This window comes from Salvelinus fontinalis, chromosome 7 (assembly GCF_029448725.1).
Source record: "Salvelinus fontinalis isolate EN_2023a chromosome 7, ASM2944872v1, whole genome shotgun sequence".
In the NCBI taxonomy this organism is placed as follows: Eukaryota; Metazoa; Chordata; class Actinopteri; order Salmoniformes; family Salmonidae; genus Salvelinus; species Salvelinus fontinalis.
In genome coordinates, this window is record NC_074671.1 from 37607504 (window position 1) to 37622765 (window position 15262).

Sequence of the window (15262 nt, forward strand, 5' to 3'; positions counted from 1 at the left end):
TGCTGGAACGTGAACCTCCGTCCCAGTCTCAAATCTCAGGAAGACTGAAACAGGTTTCCCTCAAGAATTTCCCTGTATTTAGTGCCCATCCATCGTTCCTTCAATTCTGACCAATTTCCCAGTCCCTGCTGATGAAAAACATCTCAACAGCATGATGCTGCCACCACCATGCTTCACTGTGGGGACGCTGTTCTCGGGGTAATGAGAGGTGTTGGGTTTGCGCCAGACATAGCGGTTTCCTTTTTGGCCAAAAATCAACATTTTAGTCTCATCTGACCAGAGTAACTTCTTCCATATGTTTGGGGAGGCTGCCACATACTTTTTGGCGATAACCAAATGTGTTTACTAATTTTTTCTTTAAGCAATGGCTTTTTTTCTGGCCACTATTCCGTAAAGCCCAGCTCTGCGGAGTGTACAGCTTAAAGTGGTCTTATGGACAGAGCTTTGCAGCTCCTTCAGAGGCCAAAGAGATGTTTGTTCTCCTTGATGCCTCGCTGATTAATGCCCTTCTTGCCTGGTCTGTGAGTTGTGGTGGGCGGCCCTCTCTTGGCAGGCTTGTTGTTATGCCATTTTCTTTCCATTTTGTTATAATCATGGATTTAATCATGCTCTTTTGGATGTTCAAAGTTTCTGATATTTTTTTATAACCCAACCCTGATCTGTACTTCTCCACAACTTTGTCAATGACCTGTTTGCGGAGCGCCTTGGTTTTCATGGTGCCGCTTGCTTGGTGGTGCCCCTTGCTTAGTGTTGTTGCAGACTCTGGGGCCTTTCAAAACAGGTGTATATATACTGCGATCATGTGACAGATCATGTGAGACTTAGATTGCACACAGGTGGACTTTATTTAACTAATTATGTAAGTTCTGAAGGTAGTTGGTTGCACCAGATCTTATTTTGGGGCTTGATATCAAAGGCGGTGTAGTGAATACATATATATACACTGCTCAAAAAAATAAAGGGAACACTTAAACAACACAATGTAACTCCAAGTCAATCACACTTCTGTGAAATCAAACTGTCCACTTAGGAAGCAACACTGATTGACAATAAATTTCACATGCTGTTGTGCAAATGGAATAGACAAAAGGTGGAAATTATAGGTAATTAGCAAGACACCCCCCAAAACAGGAGTGATTCTGCAGGTGGTGACCACAGACCACTTCTCAGTTCCTATGCTTCCTGGCTGATGTTTTGGTCACTTTTGAATGCTGGCGGTGCTCTCACTCTAGTGGTAGCATGAGACGGAGTCTACAACCTACACAAGTGGCTCAGGTAGTGCAGTTCATCCAGGATGGCACATCAATGCGAACTGTGGCAAAAAGGTTTGCTGTGTCTGTCAGCGTAGTATCCAGAGCATGCAGGCGCTACCAGGAGACAGGCCAGTACATTAGGAGACGTGGAGGAGGCCGTAGGAGGGCAACAACCCAGCAGCAGGACCGCTACCTTCGCCTTTGTGCAAGGAGGTGCACTGCCAGCGCCCTGCAAAATGACCTCCAGCAGGCCACAAATGTGCATGTGTCAGCATATGGTCTCACAAGGGGTCTGAGGATCTCATCTCGGTACCTAATGGCAGTCAGGCTACCTCTGGCGAGCACATGGAGGGCTGTGGGGCCCCACAAAGAAATGCCACCCCACACCATGACTGACCCATCGCCAAACCGGTCATGCTGGAGGATGTTGCAGGCAGCAGAACGTTCTCCACGGCGTCTCCAGACTCTGTCACGTCTGTCACATGTGCTCATGTGCTCAGTGTGAACCTGCTTTCATCTGTGAAGAGCACAGGGCGCCAGTGGCGAATTTGCCAATCTTGGTGTTCTCTGGCAAATGCCAAACGTCCTGCACGGTGTTGGGCTGTAAGCACAACCCCCAACTGTGGACGTCGGGCCCTCATTCCACCCTCATTGAGTCTGTTTCTGACCGTTTGAGCAGACACATGCACATTTGTGGCCTGCTGGAGGTCATTTTGCAGGGCGCTGGCAGTGCACCTCCTTGCACAAAGGCGGAGGTAGCGGTCCTGCTGCTGGGTTGTTGCCCTCCTACGGCCTCCTCAACATCTCCTGATGTACTGGCCTGTCTCCTGGTAGCGCCTGCATGCTCTGGACACTACGCTGACAGACACAGCAAACCTTTTTACCACAGTTCGCATTGATGTGCCATCCTGGATGAACTGCACTACCTGAGCCACTTGTGTGGGTTGTAGACTCCGTCTCATGCTACCACTAGAGTGAGAGCACCGCCAGCATTCAAAAGTGACCAAAACATCAGCCAGGAAGCATAGGAACTGAGAAGTGGTCTGTGGTCACCACCTGCAGAATCACTCCTGTTTTGGGGGGTGTCTTGCTAATGCCTATAATTTCCACCTTTTGTCTATTCCATTTGCACAACAGCATGTGAAATTTATTGTCAATCAGTGTTGCTTCCTAAGTGGACAGTTTTATTTCACAGAAGTGTGATTGACTTGGAGTTACATTGTGTTATTTAAGTGTTCCCTTTATTTTTTTGAGCAGTGTACTTACATATACACGCACCACTTTCACATTTCTTTTAAAATATTTAATTCTTTTAATTTCACTTCACCAATTTGGACTATTTTGTGTTAGTCCATTACGTGAAATCCAAATAAAATTCAATTTATTTACAGGTTGTAATGCAATGGGGATGAATACTTTTGCAAGGCACTGCATGTGATTTATATTCGGAGCAGATAAATTCGGTACAGTGTCCATGGTCACAAACAATGTGAGGTGCTAGTTTATCTCCTTTTAATATTATCACACATTCAAAATGTACAATATAACAATAGCATTACAGCACCAAAGAGAGATGCATTTAGCTACAATGCAATAAAAAAAGGAACACAATGCAAAATGAACAGTCAAACAGCAGTATTGGAGGACAAACTGAAATTATTCCTCCCCAACTTGCCTGTAACAATTTTACTTTTCAAAGTCAGAACCATTGTCAGTATTCAGCTAGTCTAGTGGACCTTTTCATCCCGGTCTGTAGTCATCAATGTAACACTTAATTTTGCCAAAGCCAGACACTGTCAGCAGTCTCATTTCTCTATCACAAATGCCATTAGTGGGCTGTGTGAACATTAAATCATCGGAGAGCCTCTAAACCATTACCGCTTCTTTGGTCCTGATGAGTTATTACTGGGCTCTGAAAAAGGTAATGGTCAGATGATGTTTGTGGAGAGCTAAGTGCAAAGACAGCTGCAATGTCTTCAGTGGAGGAGTGAAAAGTTTGAGGCTGGATTTCTGCTTGTCAAACAAAAGCTGAAGTAAGTGGAAGTATTAGATATAAGTGGACACAGTGCCACCCATTGGGCACTTATGAATCAATGGATTCCAGTGAGCGTTTCAATATTTATTCAATGAAGATTAAAGTCCTTTGAAAGTACAAAACGAACTAAACCCCAAAGTTATGAAAATCTAATTTGCATTTATTCTGTTCATTTGAATGCAGTCTTCCTGTCTGGATACAGTGTAACACTATTAGATAGAGCACACGCCGTGCTGAAACGGAGAGAACAGTCTTACAACAAACGGCTGTGGTTTGAGCTGAATATTATACTAGGAGGTTAGTGGAGTTATTCTGGGCCCTGGTGTGCAAGGCACCCATGGAGGAAGAGGAGGAGGAAGGCAAAGAAGATGCCACAGATCAGCAGGATTAACAGGTGGCCCAACGCAGACGAACACCTTCATCACGCTTTGAAAGTGTGTATGTGTGTGTGTGTGTGTGTGTGTGTTTATGGTGTTTTAGTTTTTTGTATCAAAGAGAGGGAAAAGAAAGTCAAATAGAGAGAGAGGGGTATATAGAAATAATTCTATGACAAAAGAGAGAGGAAGCGAAAGAGATTGAAAAAGGTAAATAAAGAGGACTAAGAGCCACTCGGGATGGAGTTGTGGTTTGTCTCTAGTGGCCTGGAGGCGTGTGGATGTGGGGGTGTAATAGATTAGAGCTGTGTGCCAGGGTTCATCTCGGGGCTAAACCCTGTCCTATTAGAGTGCCAGGTATGTAGTGTGAGGAGTCGCTCCACTACTATAGGCTCAGCTCGCTGCAGTGTGGACAGCTAGACAGAACTTCTGTTAGGCTACTAGCTGGCTTGCAGGTCTCTCAGACCAGCACCAAATGTCTGCGTCCCAAACGGCACACTATTCCTGATACAACACACTACTTTTGACCAGAGCCCTATGGGTCGTGGTCAATAGTAGTGTACTATAAAGGGAGTCAGTCTCAGACCAACACTAAATCACTGTGAGAGAGCGGTGTGGGGGGCAGAGCAGTGAGAGAGCCAAGGACACTGAACAGTGTGACTGACGGAGGACAATAAAGTGAGCATCCTCTTCTCTATCTCCGCAGTGAGGCCACCAAATTCACTCGGGCAATCTCCCGGGACGTAGATGATGCTGATGGTCCCCTCATTGTTTTCCATGCTCAATGGAGGAGGCCTAATGCTAGTTGGACATCCCCATGATGGGTAGAACTTTGTCGAGCTGTCAGTCAATCAATGGCTGAGATGACCCTGTGAAAATCACCCCCATACTGTGGCTCCAAACAGAGCTATTGGACCGGCCCTCAACCACTGAGCCATTTACTATACACAATGGCTTCACTGATCGGCAGTCAGAAAATACCCTACTTCTTTTGCCTTCCTCTGTTGTTGTTTATGAAAATCACTACAATGCACGTGAGTGGAATTAAAAAATGTTTTGTGATGTGTTGACTGCCCCGCTTGGCTTTGACTTGCTCTCACCGGGATGACGTCATGTGAAGAAGACAAGGGAAGTTAACGATTCATGAGTGACATTGTACAAAAATAATACTAAATGGGATTTATGACTCAGCCTCTAATGAAATATTTATCAGGAAGGATTGATCTATTTCAAACCTGCTTTCATCTTCCGGCTTGTTTTGTTGTTTGTTCGTCTGGTTGTTATACTTGCATTTAGCTAGCATAAACAGGTGTGTTGATATTGAGCTGTGTTGTGATAAAATGTCATAATGCAACAATTATTCTGTGAAAAAACAGGTTTATACTGTATTTACCTCAATGTGTTAGCATACGGTAAGATGGTTAGAGGGGTTGGGGGGGGGGGGGGAAGGATGAAAATGTAGGGAGGAAGACAGAGGGAAAAAACGGGGGTTGTTGAAAGATCAGCTATTTTAATATTGAACTCAAAACAAACAAATGGAGAACCTATTAAAAATGTATCATCCTGCTTCTGCTTCCAAAATATAGCACCAGGGAGTAGCTAGGCTGAGAAATGCCTCCATAAAACACATTCACGCGCTCAGGGAGGTAGATCAGAATGAGAAGCCCAAAAGCAGCCCCGAAGTCAAAGCCATATAGATTAAAAAAGTGCATTTGACAGTTTACAACATGCTGTATGTACTGGTATTCTTTTTAAGTGCTGGTATAACAAATGTTGTCACTTGTACTGTGTTATAAATTCACATTTTTATCATAGACTAAAAACATATTTTCAAAGCTTGTTTACCTAAATGATTACGACAACGGTACCTTGATTAATTCAAAATTAACAAAGTCCCCTTGGATCATTAATAGTGTTCAATAGAAAAACCTTGGGTTTCCTTCATTCAGGATCACCGCCAGTGCAACGAAGGTGTACATTTACATATCAAAGGGCAAGGCCAGCGCGTCTAGAATTCAAAGCGGGCTCTGTTGTGATGTTGAAGAGCAGTAACACTGACATGAGAGGAAGTCTGTCTGTCTGTCCTCTTTACACATTCCCCTGTTGAGAAGAGAAATCGTTCTCTGTGGTTGTGTCTCAACTGGCACCCTCCTATACAAGGGTCCATGGAGCTCTGGTCCAAACAGAGTATGCACCATATAGGGAATAGTGTGCCATTTGGGATGCAGCCTAGAATACCGTACAATAACTTGCATACCAATTCCTATCATAATGAAACACTTCAGGAATGTGGAAAGCTCAAAATGGACCATGGACATGAGGCATGTTCTAGAGAGGGAGGTGAGAGCAGTGTGTGAATTATGGGGGAGACCCCCCCCCCCATAATGAGATATGACCTTCCTTAAATGCAGGAGCTCTAGTTGAACCAATTTTTATGAAATGCATTGTTGTAGTGATACAGCGTTAAATATGAAAATATAAGATTATTCCAAAGAAACGAACTCCCCCAACTCTCTGTCATGGATTCAACCAGTGACGGTTGGTTCAGGTTATTTTAATCACATTGTATTAATTTCTCCACTCCGACTGTCTGCCTCTCTGTCTTTCTTTAGTTTTTGCTAGCAAACTTGCTGTATCGACTGGGTTCAGCCTGCTAGTGAAATTGCAACTTTGTTTTAACTGGGTCCCCACAGTTTCCTCCGCCGATCAGCTCAAGACAAACACAGCTGTATTTGCGTCCAGTATTTCAGCCCCTTTTCAGGTGTACCAACTTTTAACATGACAAAAAAGATACATTTGTAAGCAATATGCATTATTGCAGGCTACAGTGTAGGCCTAATGACAATCGCCAAACGTCAATACACGTTTTGGTGTTTTCTAACAGATGTCGCTTTTTAAATTATATGAACAAAAATATTCAATTTTATTTGGAATGGCAAGCCAGACAAAATTAAAAGGCCCTATTTATATAATGAATATGAATTCATAGTGCAGAAATTATTAAATATTAAAGCATTAGACCGCTCACGAAAGGCATCAGTCATACTAAAGTTATACTTAAATCCAAAATGGTTCTCTAGTAAATTAGTAAGAATGTCTCTCCCCAAGTTCAAGAATGGTCTTTTTCCCTTTATTCAGATTACAACTGCTCACTTTCGGTTATTTGAAAATGAAATAATCTCAAAAATATTGTTACTTTTCAAACAAGCCATTGAAAGTTGGTTACAGTTTCAGGTTAATTAATCCACTTGAAAAGACAGAACTCATAATACAACAAATATTATGGTAAAACCCATATATACCAATTGAAAAAAAAAAAAAAAAAAAAAAAAAAAAAATATTTTTAAGGTCAAATCTTTGTAAAATATATCATAAATAGGACTGGTGGAATTATGTCACACATAGGGAAATGTCTGCTCTACCCAAAATTACAACCAACTAATTGCAGCATAACTACAAAAATGGAAGAGGCAAGTGGAAGGGGGAAAAAGTAAGCAACTTGTCTGTTGGCAAGAAAATTGTGATAAATAAAAATATATACCAGTTTCATTTAAGGGCCAAAAAATTTACAGCTGTGCCACATAAATTGCAAAATAGTTGTTAAGAGATTTTCGACGTACCGATTCCATGGCACATGGTTTATGAATTGACACTCAAAACAACACCGGATTCAAAACTTCACATTTTGTAATATAAATAATTATACAAAAATCTTTCAACCAATAGAATGTTATATATATTGGGGATACAATCTTCCCAGGAGGCAGAGTCATTAGATCATTTATTTTGGAACGGTCCATATGTATATAAAGTTGAAGTCAGAAGTGTACATACACCTTAGCCAAATACATTTAAATTCAGTTTTTCACAATTCCTGACATTTAATCCAGAAATTCCCTGTTTTAGGTCAGTTAGGATCACCACTTTATTTTAAGAATGTGAAATGTCAGAATAATAGTAAAGAGAATTATTTTTCTTTCAGCTTTCTTTTCTTTCATCACATTCCCAGTGAGTTTACATACACTCAATTAGTATATGGTAGCATTGCCTTTAAATTGTTTAACATGGGTCAAACGTTTCAGGTAGCTTTCCACAAGCTTCCCACAACAAGTTGGGTGAATTTGGCGCATTCCTCCTGACAGAGCTGGTGTAACTGAGTCAGGTTTGTAGGCCTCCTTGCTCACACAGGCTTTATCAATTCTGCCCACAATGTTCTATAGGATGAGGTCAGGGCTTTGTGATAGCTACTCCAATACCTTGACTTTGTTGTCCTTAAGCCATTTTGCCACAACTTTGGAAGTATGCTTGGGGTCATTGTCCATTTGGAAGACCCATTTGCTACCAAGCTTGTACTTCCTGACTGATTGATCTTGAGATGTTGGTTCAATATATGCACTTAATTTTCCTTCCTCTGTTCCTTCCTCTGGAGATCATCTACTCTGGAGATCATCTACCTACTCCTAAAACTTTGACTAATCTGACCAAAGGACAGATTTCCACCGGTCTAATGTCCATTGCTCGTATTTCTAAGCCCAAGCAAGTCTCTTATTCTTATTGGTGTCCTGTAGTAGTCCCATAGGGCGATGCACAATTAGTCCAGCATCGTCTAGGTTAGGGGAGGGTTTGACCGAGGTTGGCAGTCATTGTAAAATAATAATTTGTTTTTAACTGACTTGCCTAGTTAAATAAAGATTTAAAAAAATATATATTAAATAGTGGTGTCTTTGCAGCAATTCGACCATAAAGGCTTGATTCACCCAGTCTCCTCTGAACAGTTGAATTTGAGATGTGTCTGTTACTTGAAATATGTGAAGCGTTTATTTGGGCTACAATATGAGGTGCAGTTAACTCTAACGAACTTATCCTCTGCAGCAGAGGTAACTCTTGGTTTTCCTTTCCTGTGGCGGTCCTCATGAGAGCCCGTTTCATCATGGTGCTTGATGTTTTTTTTCGATTTCACTTGACTGACCTTCATGTCTTAAAGTAATGATGGACCGTTGTTTCTCTTTGCCTATTTTAGCTGTTCTTGACATAATATGACCTTGGTATTTTTACCAAATATGGCTGTCTTCTGTATAGCACCTCTACCTTGTCACAACACAACTGATTTGTTCAAGCGTATTTAAGAAAGAAAGAAATTCCACAAATGAACTTTTAACTAGGCACAGGTGACTAACTCATGACTTTGTTTGATAAATGCCAAGAGTGTGCAAAGCTGTCATCAAGGCTAGGTGTGGCTACTTTGAAGAATCTCAAATATAACATATTTTAATTTGTTTAGTTTGGTTACTACATTATTCCATATGGGTTATTTTATAGTGTTCATGTCTTCACAATTTTTCAACAGTGTAGAAAATAGTACAAATAAATAGAAACCCTTGAATGAGTAGGTGTGTCCAAACTTTTGCCTGATACTGTATATACTGTATATATATTTTTTTATGATTAACAATCAAATAGCAAAATGTTGCTTGGTATGACCTTCTTAAAACAATTCCATATAGCAGTAGAAAACTGTGGCTGGCCGAGAGTGCGTTTACCTCCTCTAACCGCATTCTCATTTTGACTCTACTGTTACAATATCTTAATTTAATTCACTGCTTGGCACACTCTACTTTACAACGACGTCTACAAGCCAAAGCTCCTGACCTTGAAAAATAACACTGTGGACAGGACTTGATAAAAATTTTACAGGACAAAGGAAAAGTTCAAGCAATAAAACACTTTTACACGCTTGGGGATAGCTAACGTAATTCAATTTTAGCAAGAGTCGATCATGTTCTCTTTCTAAAGATTTGGAAAGATTTGAGTATAACTCCAGAACCCAATTTACCTTGAATTTGTGTGCGCACGTACATTCGTGCATGCGTATAAGTGTACATGCATGCGTGTGTGTCCGTGCATGCTCGCGTTCATTGGTGTTTGTGTATTAGTACTGCGTACTGCGTATGCCATATCGCTCCAGGTCTCCAGTGAGAGTATGTCTAATGAGGCCTACTGTAGAGCTTCTGCTGCCCACCTCTCCTCTCAACCTCCCTCCACCTGTGCCTGTATTTCAGCTGAGCTATGCATTGCAGTGTAGTGCAGGCAGTGTAGTGTAGTGTGTGTATGAGCTATAAGGGAAGGGAACAGCATTTCTTTGAATGCAATTGATCCCCAACCTGAAGAACATAAAAAATACCTATGCGTGATGAAAGAATGTAAATAGACATATACTGTACTTTTTTTTTTCCTAAGGTGACCTTTTAAAAGCTAGCAACTCATTTACCTTGACATATTTACAATGATCAAGCGTCTGATTGTGAGGCAATTTGAATGTATTACGTGCTATTCCATTTTACAAGTGTTGTGTAAACTGTAGCTATAGGCAACATGCTCCTCTGTATTTCTTTATTGCTGAGAGTGATCGCAAGTAATAGAGTGTATTTCCTGTCGAGAGAGAGATGCTATTGCTGAGCTGAGCCCAGTCAGTTGCATCTGGCTCACTGTAATCAAACCAGTCACAGTGGATGATGGTCAATGATTGCTCTCAAATTGGCTCCCGTTCACACATACAGCAGCATTTTATTTTTTATCAGACACCTGTAATAGTTCTGAGGCTACTGTAGGCTACCATGAAGATAGTGGATCTGTTCCAAATGGCTCCCTATTCCCTATGTAGTGCACTACTTTTGACCAGAGCCCTATGGACACTATGTAGGAAAAAGGGTACCATTTGTAACGAAATCGTGGCGAGGCAGTTATAGTACGATGAAGAAGGATGGTAGTCATTTACCGGGGTTGTGTCTTTGCATTATCTTGCTACATTCGCCGTGTTTGATTGCTCATAGAAAATCTATCATGTTAAATTCACAGCTTCGTCCCCTCGCTTGCGGCCTCTTCAAACACACACATTTTCTCTCAGCTATTCCCAGATGCTTTTACTTGTTGGCACAATAAGGGGATTTTGTTGCCAGTGTTGGTGCAATAGTGACTGTGTTAGTAATTTTGAAGTACACAGAAACAAAAGTCGCGCATGTGACACAAGACTAGTGTAGTCTGACCACCAGGCTCTGTCTGAGTGAGTGCTATTGTGGTAACACATGAGTGGATGGTGTGTGTGTGTGTGTATGTGTGTGGGTGGGTGTGTGCATGCTTGCATGTGTGTGTATATATCTGTGTGTGTGTGTGTGTGTGTGTGTGTGCTGGTACGTATCTCTGTGTACTTATATGTATGTGTGTGTTTGTATAAATACGTAGGTGAGTGACTAGTCGTCACACGTGAGATTCCAGGAGATAGGTAGTGGTGCATACATGGTTATCACCGCTAGTGGATGTTCACATCGCAGCTGCAGACACAGCGTGGTTACTGATGGTTACGGATGCAACCCTGAGCTCTAGCTAATTAACCCAATAGACAGATATAGGAGGGAGAACACTTTAAATCAACAACTTGAACCTGTTAACCGACAGTTTCAGAGAGCTTTCATGCAGCAGTGAATGCTCGTGAACCATGTAGAAGGGTCTATTCTACAGCAGCTCGACTTTATCGCATGGAGTGAAATCCATTGAGGATGTGGAAAACATTGAGTGGGTGTAACTAAACATGCATTACTGCAATTTCACCTTTGGTAGCCCTTTCTACTCACAGCCTCTGTCATTACATATACGGGCTGGAAATGTCAGATTCAGTCGTTGATAATCGCCTAAATTGGAACGCAGTAGCTGTACAGTAACATGCTATACATACATGAAGTCAAAGCTCAGGTTCTCCACTTCACAGCGCTGTATTGGTTTTGACTGACAGCCGTTATAAACTTGAGCACCTCACACGACAAGCAGATGCGCCCATCCCTCATGCAAATTGGGCTACTTTTGCACATTTGTTGTTGTCCGAGTGAGGGAAATGCTGTAAAATGAGAGCAGTCAATGTGTTCTGAAAGATGAGATGTAGAGGATTATAATAAACACCACTTTGATGTTATACAAGCAAACCACACACCCATGAGTACAAATGTGAATTTAACATTTCCATATTTGAAAAGTCATGTCATATACAGTATCAACATTTATGATCGCTATATTTGATCCACTGTTACAAGGATGACATGCATTATACCCTGGGTTGTCCTGAACAGAATGAGCCTATGTTTGTCGTATTGTGAAGAAAGTTAGCTGGGGAACGCACTCTTGAATGTACTCATGACTCCATTCTATGCACACCGAAATGTATCTGAAGTGCCGTTTGAAAGCCTAACACTGTAATATCATACTTTATAACATAGCTAGCCATGTTGGCAGTAGAATACACTTTCAAATGATGCCCCCCTGACCAGGATTGCGATTTATAATGGGATGTTTTTGGATTTCGTAAACAAAAACAGTAATTGTGTGATGGTGGGGATGCAGGGCTGTGTTCCAAACAAAAACTACTAAACTGTGCTTGCTTCAGATCCTCAATGGTCAAGCTAGGAGAGCTCAAAAAAAGCACCTTATAGTTGAAGGCTCATTCCTTGAGTCATAAAAGTGCATTGAAATTACTTATGAACTGTGCACAGTTCGGAGAGGTGTGTGGCCACTTGGAGACACCAGTTAGGACCTCTCACTCAAACCCTTGTAATAATGTTTATCTTATCTTGCACCTACTCCAACATTTCTATTAATATTATTATTATGTTACAGAATGTATCCGGAGTATATTCTTTTTTTTTTGTTATTCACAAATGCCGTGAATAGTAGGTCTACAGCAAATGTAAAACGCACATAAATTAATCCGTGCGATGTTTGGATTAAGTCTTGTGTCAGGTGAAATGTTGTGTTCTCACCTTTGGTCTGATCATTACCCCGTGATCTCCAAAGTTTTCTCTTTGAATTGCTACAATGGTCATGCATATGTTTTGTCTAGTTATTATATTAGAAACATCTACACTTGGCCCTATCCATGAGTGTAAGGTGTTGAAGTCAACACACCTAATCATTTATTTCCTTTCTATCAGCCGCTGGACTACGAAACGAAGAAGGCCTACACCTTCAAGGTAGATGCATCCAACGCCCACCTGGACCCACGGTTCCACAGCTTAGGGGCCTTTAAAGACACGGCCACAGTGAAGATTAATGTCCTGGATGTAGATGAGCCTCCAGTGTTCACTAAGCCCTCCTATGAGATGGATGTATACGAGGACTCACCTGTAGGTGACATCATCGGAGCAGTCACCGCCCAGGATCTGGATGCTAGCAACAGCCCTGTCAGGTAAAGTACAAACGTTTATTATGGTTTAGGGAATATCATGAGGAGCTAGAAGACCTTGGGAGGCACTGTAAGATCTTTGATCCTGGTCTACACTAACCTGATTCAACAACAATAAATCCCAAACTCTCTTTATCTCTAGCAGTCTACCTCTAACTAGCAGCAGTCCTGTCAAGTAAAGTTACAACTTTTGTTATGGTTTAAGAAATACCTTGGGTAGTGCTGTAACACTCTGTCCATTACTCCTCAGCCTTGGGGACTCCCATTTTGCAACTTACAGACTTTTGCTCGAGCTGAACAATACTAACCTTATTTAACTACTCAACTAACAATAAAGCCCAAACAGGGCTGGGTAGGTTACTTTCTAATTGCAATCTGTTACAGTTACTAGTGACCTATCAATAATGTAACTTTTGGATTACCAAAACTCAGTAATGTAATATGATTACTTTCAGTTACTTTTAGATTACTTTCTCCTTAAGCGCCATTAGAAGAACACAAAAAATGAATATTACCAGTTGATCAACATCTTTTGCAGGATAAATCAATGTTAGAAGTTAACATAGCTGGCAATAAATGGAGGTTGAATTTTACTTCATGGGTTGGTTATGTAGGCTTTTTCTAACCCATTGCTTTCTACTACAGATAATACAATTAGGCTACGTTTTTGATGGTGACACTTTGATATCTCAATAATTTGCAGCTGTTCAAGTCTATAAAAAGTGTGTGAGTTTGAGCATGTGTTTGTTAAGCTTATGTTTATTTTTTTCAGCTGCACTCGTGGTCTTCTTGAAATAAATTCATTTTTTACAGTGTGGAGCATAATACCACAGAAGAGTTTAGACGGGAGGAACTCCATAGCTGCGATCCACACTATGCACACACACAACAGCTGAAAACTGTTGTTCTGATTAAAGAAGCCATAAAACTGGCCTTCTTTAGACTAGTTGAGTATCTGGAGCATCAGCATTTGTGGGTTCGATTACAGGCTCAAAATGGCTATAAACAAAGCAATTTCTCTGAAACTTGACAATCTATTGTTGTTCTGAGAATTGAAGGCTATTCCATGTGAGAAATTGCAAAGAAACTGAAGATCTCGTACAGGAGTGATGGTTGCTGATGATGGCCTCTGTACGCCTGTGTTGATATTCCATTAAAAATCAGCCGTTTCCAGCTACAATACTCATTTACAACATGTAACAATGTCATGTACAACATACAACAATGTCTACACTGTATTTCTGATCAATTTGATGTTATTTTAAATGGACAAAAAAATGACATTTCGAAGTGACCCCAAACTTTTGAACAGTAGTGTACATTTGTGAACAGCCATCCACAACAATCACAATCCGTAAGACGCAAAAAGCTAAATGAGAGAGCAGCAGTGTGATTCAATGAGCTATGTAAATATTAATAGTACGTGATATCCGTATCGCCCGTGTAGGCTACACCACTGCTATCGCCCTAACCTCAAAGTGTTTATTGAAATTGGATCATCTTTGGATGTCATCAGCAGTTACACCATTGAAAGACATGGCTTGGACTGTAGCTTACAAAAGCCTATTCCTGATCTTTTCCTGTGATCCATTAAATGTATTTGGTGTGTCTCTGACTGGTGGTCATATTCCTTCAGGCAAAAAACAAAACTTTAATTGAAAAGGATTAGGATTACAGGGACTTTTAAAAATCTTCTTTTTTTAAATCAGATACATATAACAGGATACATGTAATGTGATACTCCCCAACCCTGAGCCCAAACACTCTCTAGCTCTCTCTCTATCTCGCTCTGTTTTTTGCAAATAGCATTTCAATTAAAATCTTAGCACAGAGAGTACAGTAGAAGACAATTGCGTGTCTCGTGCACAGATGGAAACAGAGTGCATTGTTCAAAAATGTATGAGGGGTATTTTGCTTTGGAGTCTATTATTTCTGTTCAGACAGATTTGCTTTTAGTTCTACAATGAGGATTTTCACGGATGTACTCTTCGGTGGTTGCACAAGACACAAATGGCAAAAAAATAGCCTGTTGCATCCAAGAAAGTATTTGTTTTAATATGAATATTTAATCTCGTAAAATACAATAGAATGGGCGAGGTAGAGATTTGTAGAACAAAAAGCCTTTGCTCTCAGTTGTTTGATTTTTCACATTGTCTTGAGTGTGTTTAATTATTCAGAAACTCCAAAGTTGACATTGTTCATTTTCATGCAGTCAGAAAATAACTCAAACAATAGTACCGATGACTTTTCATGCATAGCGAATCACACTTTTAGAGTTTTGCCTCCACAAACTCCCACTATTCAATGGTGCATCACCAAGTTCTCTTTAACGGAAGGGAAGCGCACGCATGAAAACGGCATTTTACAATTACTC

General features: G+C 40.8%; 1 protein-coding gene across 2 annotated transcripts in view; it reads left to right on the forward strand.

The window, feature by feature from the left end:
* LOC129859459 (cadherin-12-like) overlaps positions 1 to 15262 on the forward strand; it is a 218906-nt gene that overhangs the window by 168346 nt on the left and 35298 nt on the right. For both annotated transcript variants that reach the window (XM_055929272.1, XM_055929273.1), the window contains exon 7: positions 12638 to 12891. In XM_055929272.1, the coding sequence (XP_055785247.1) occupies positions 12638 to 12891 (254 nt within the window). The remainder of the gene's footprint in view (positions 1 to 12637; positions 12892 to 15262) is intronic.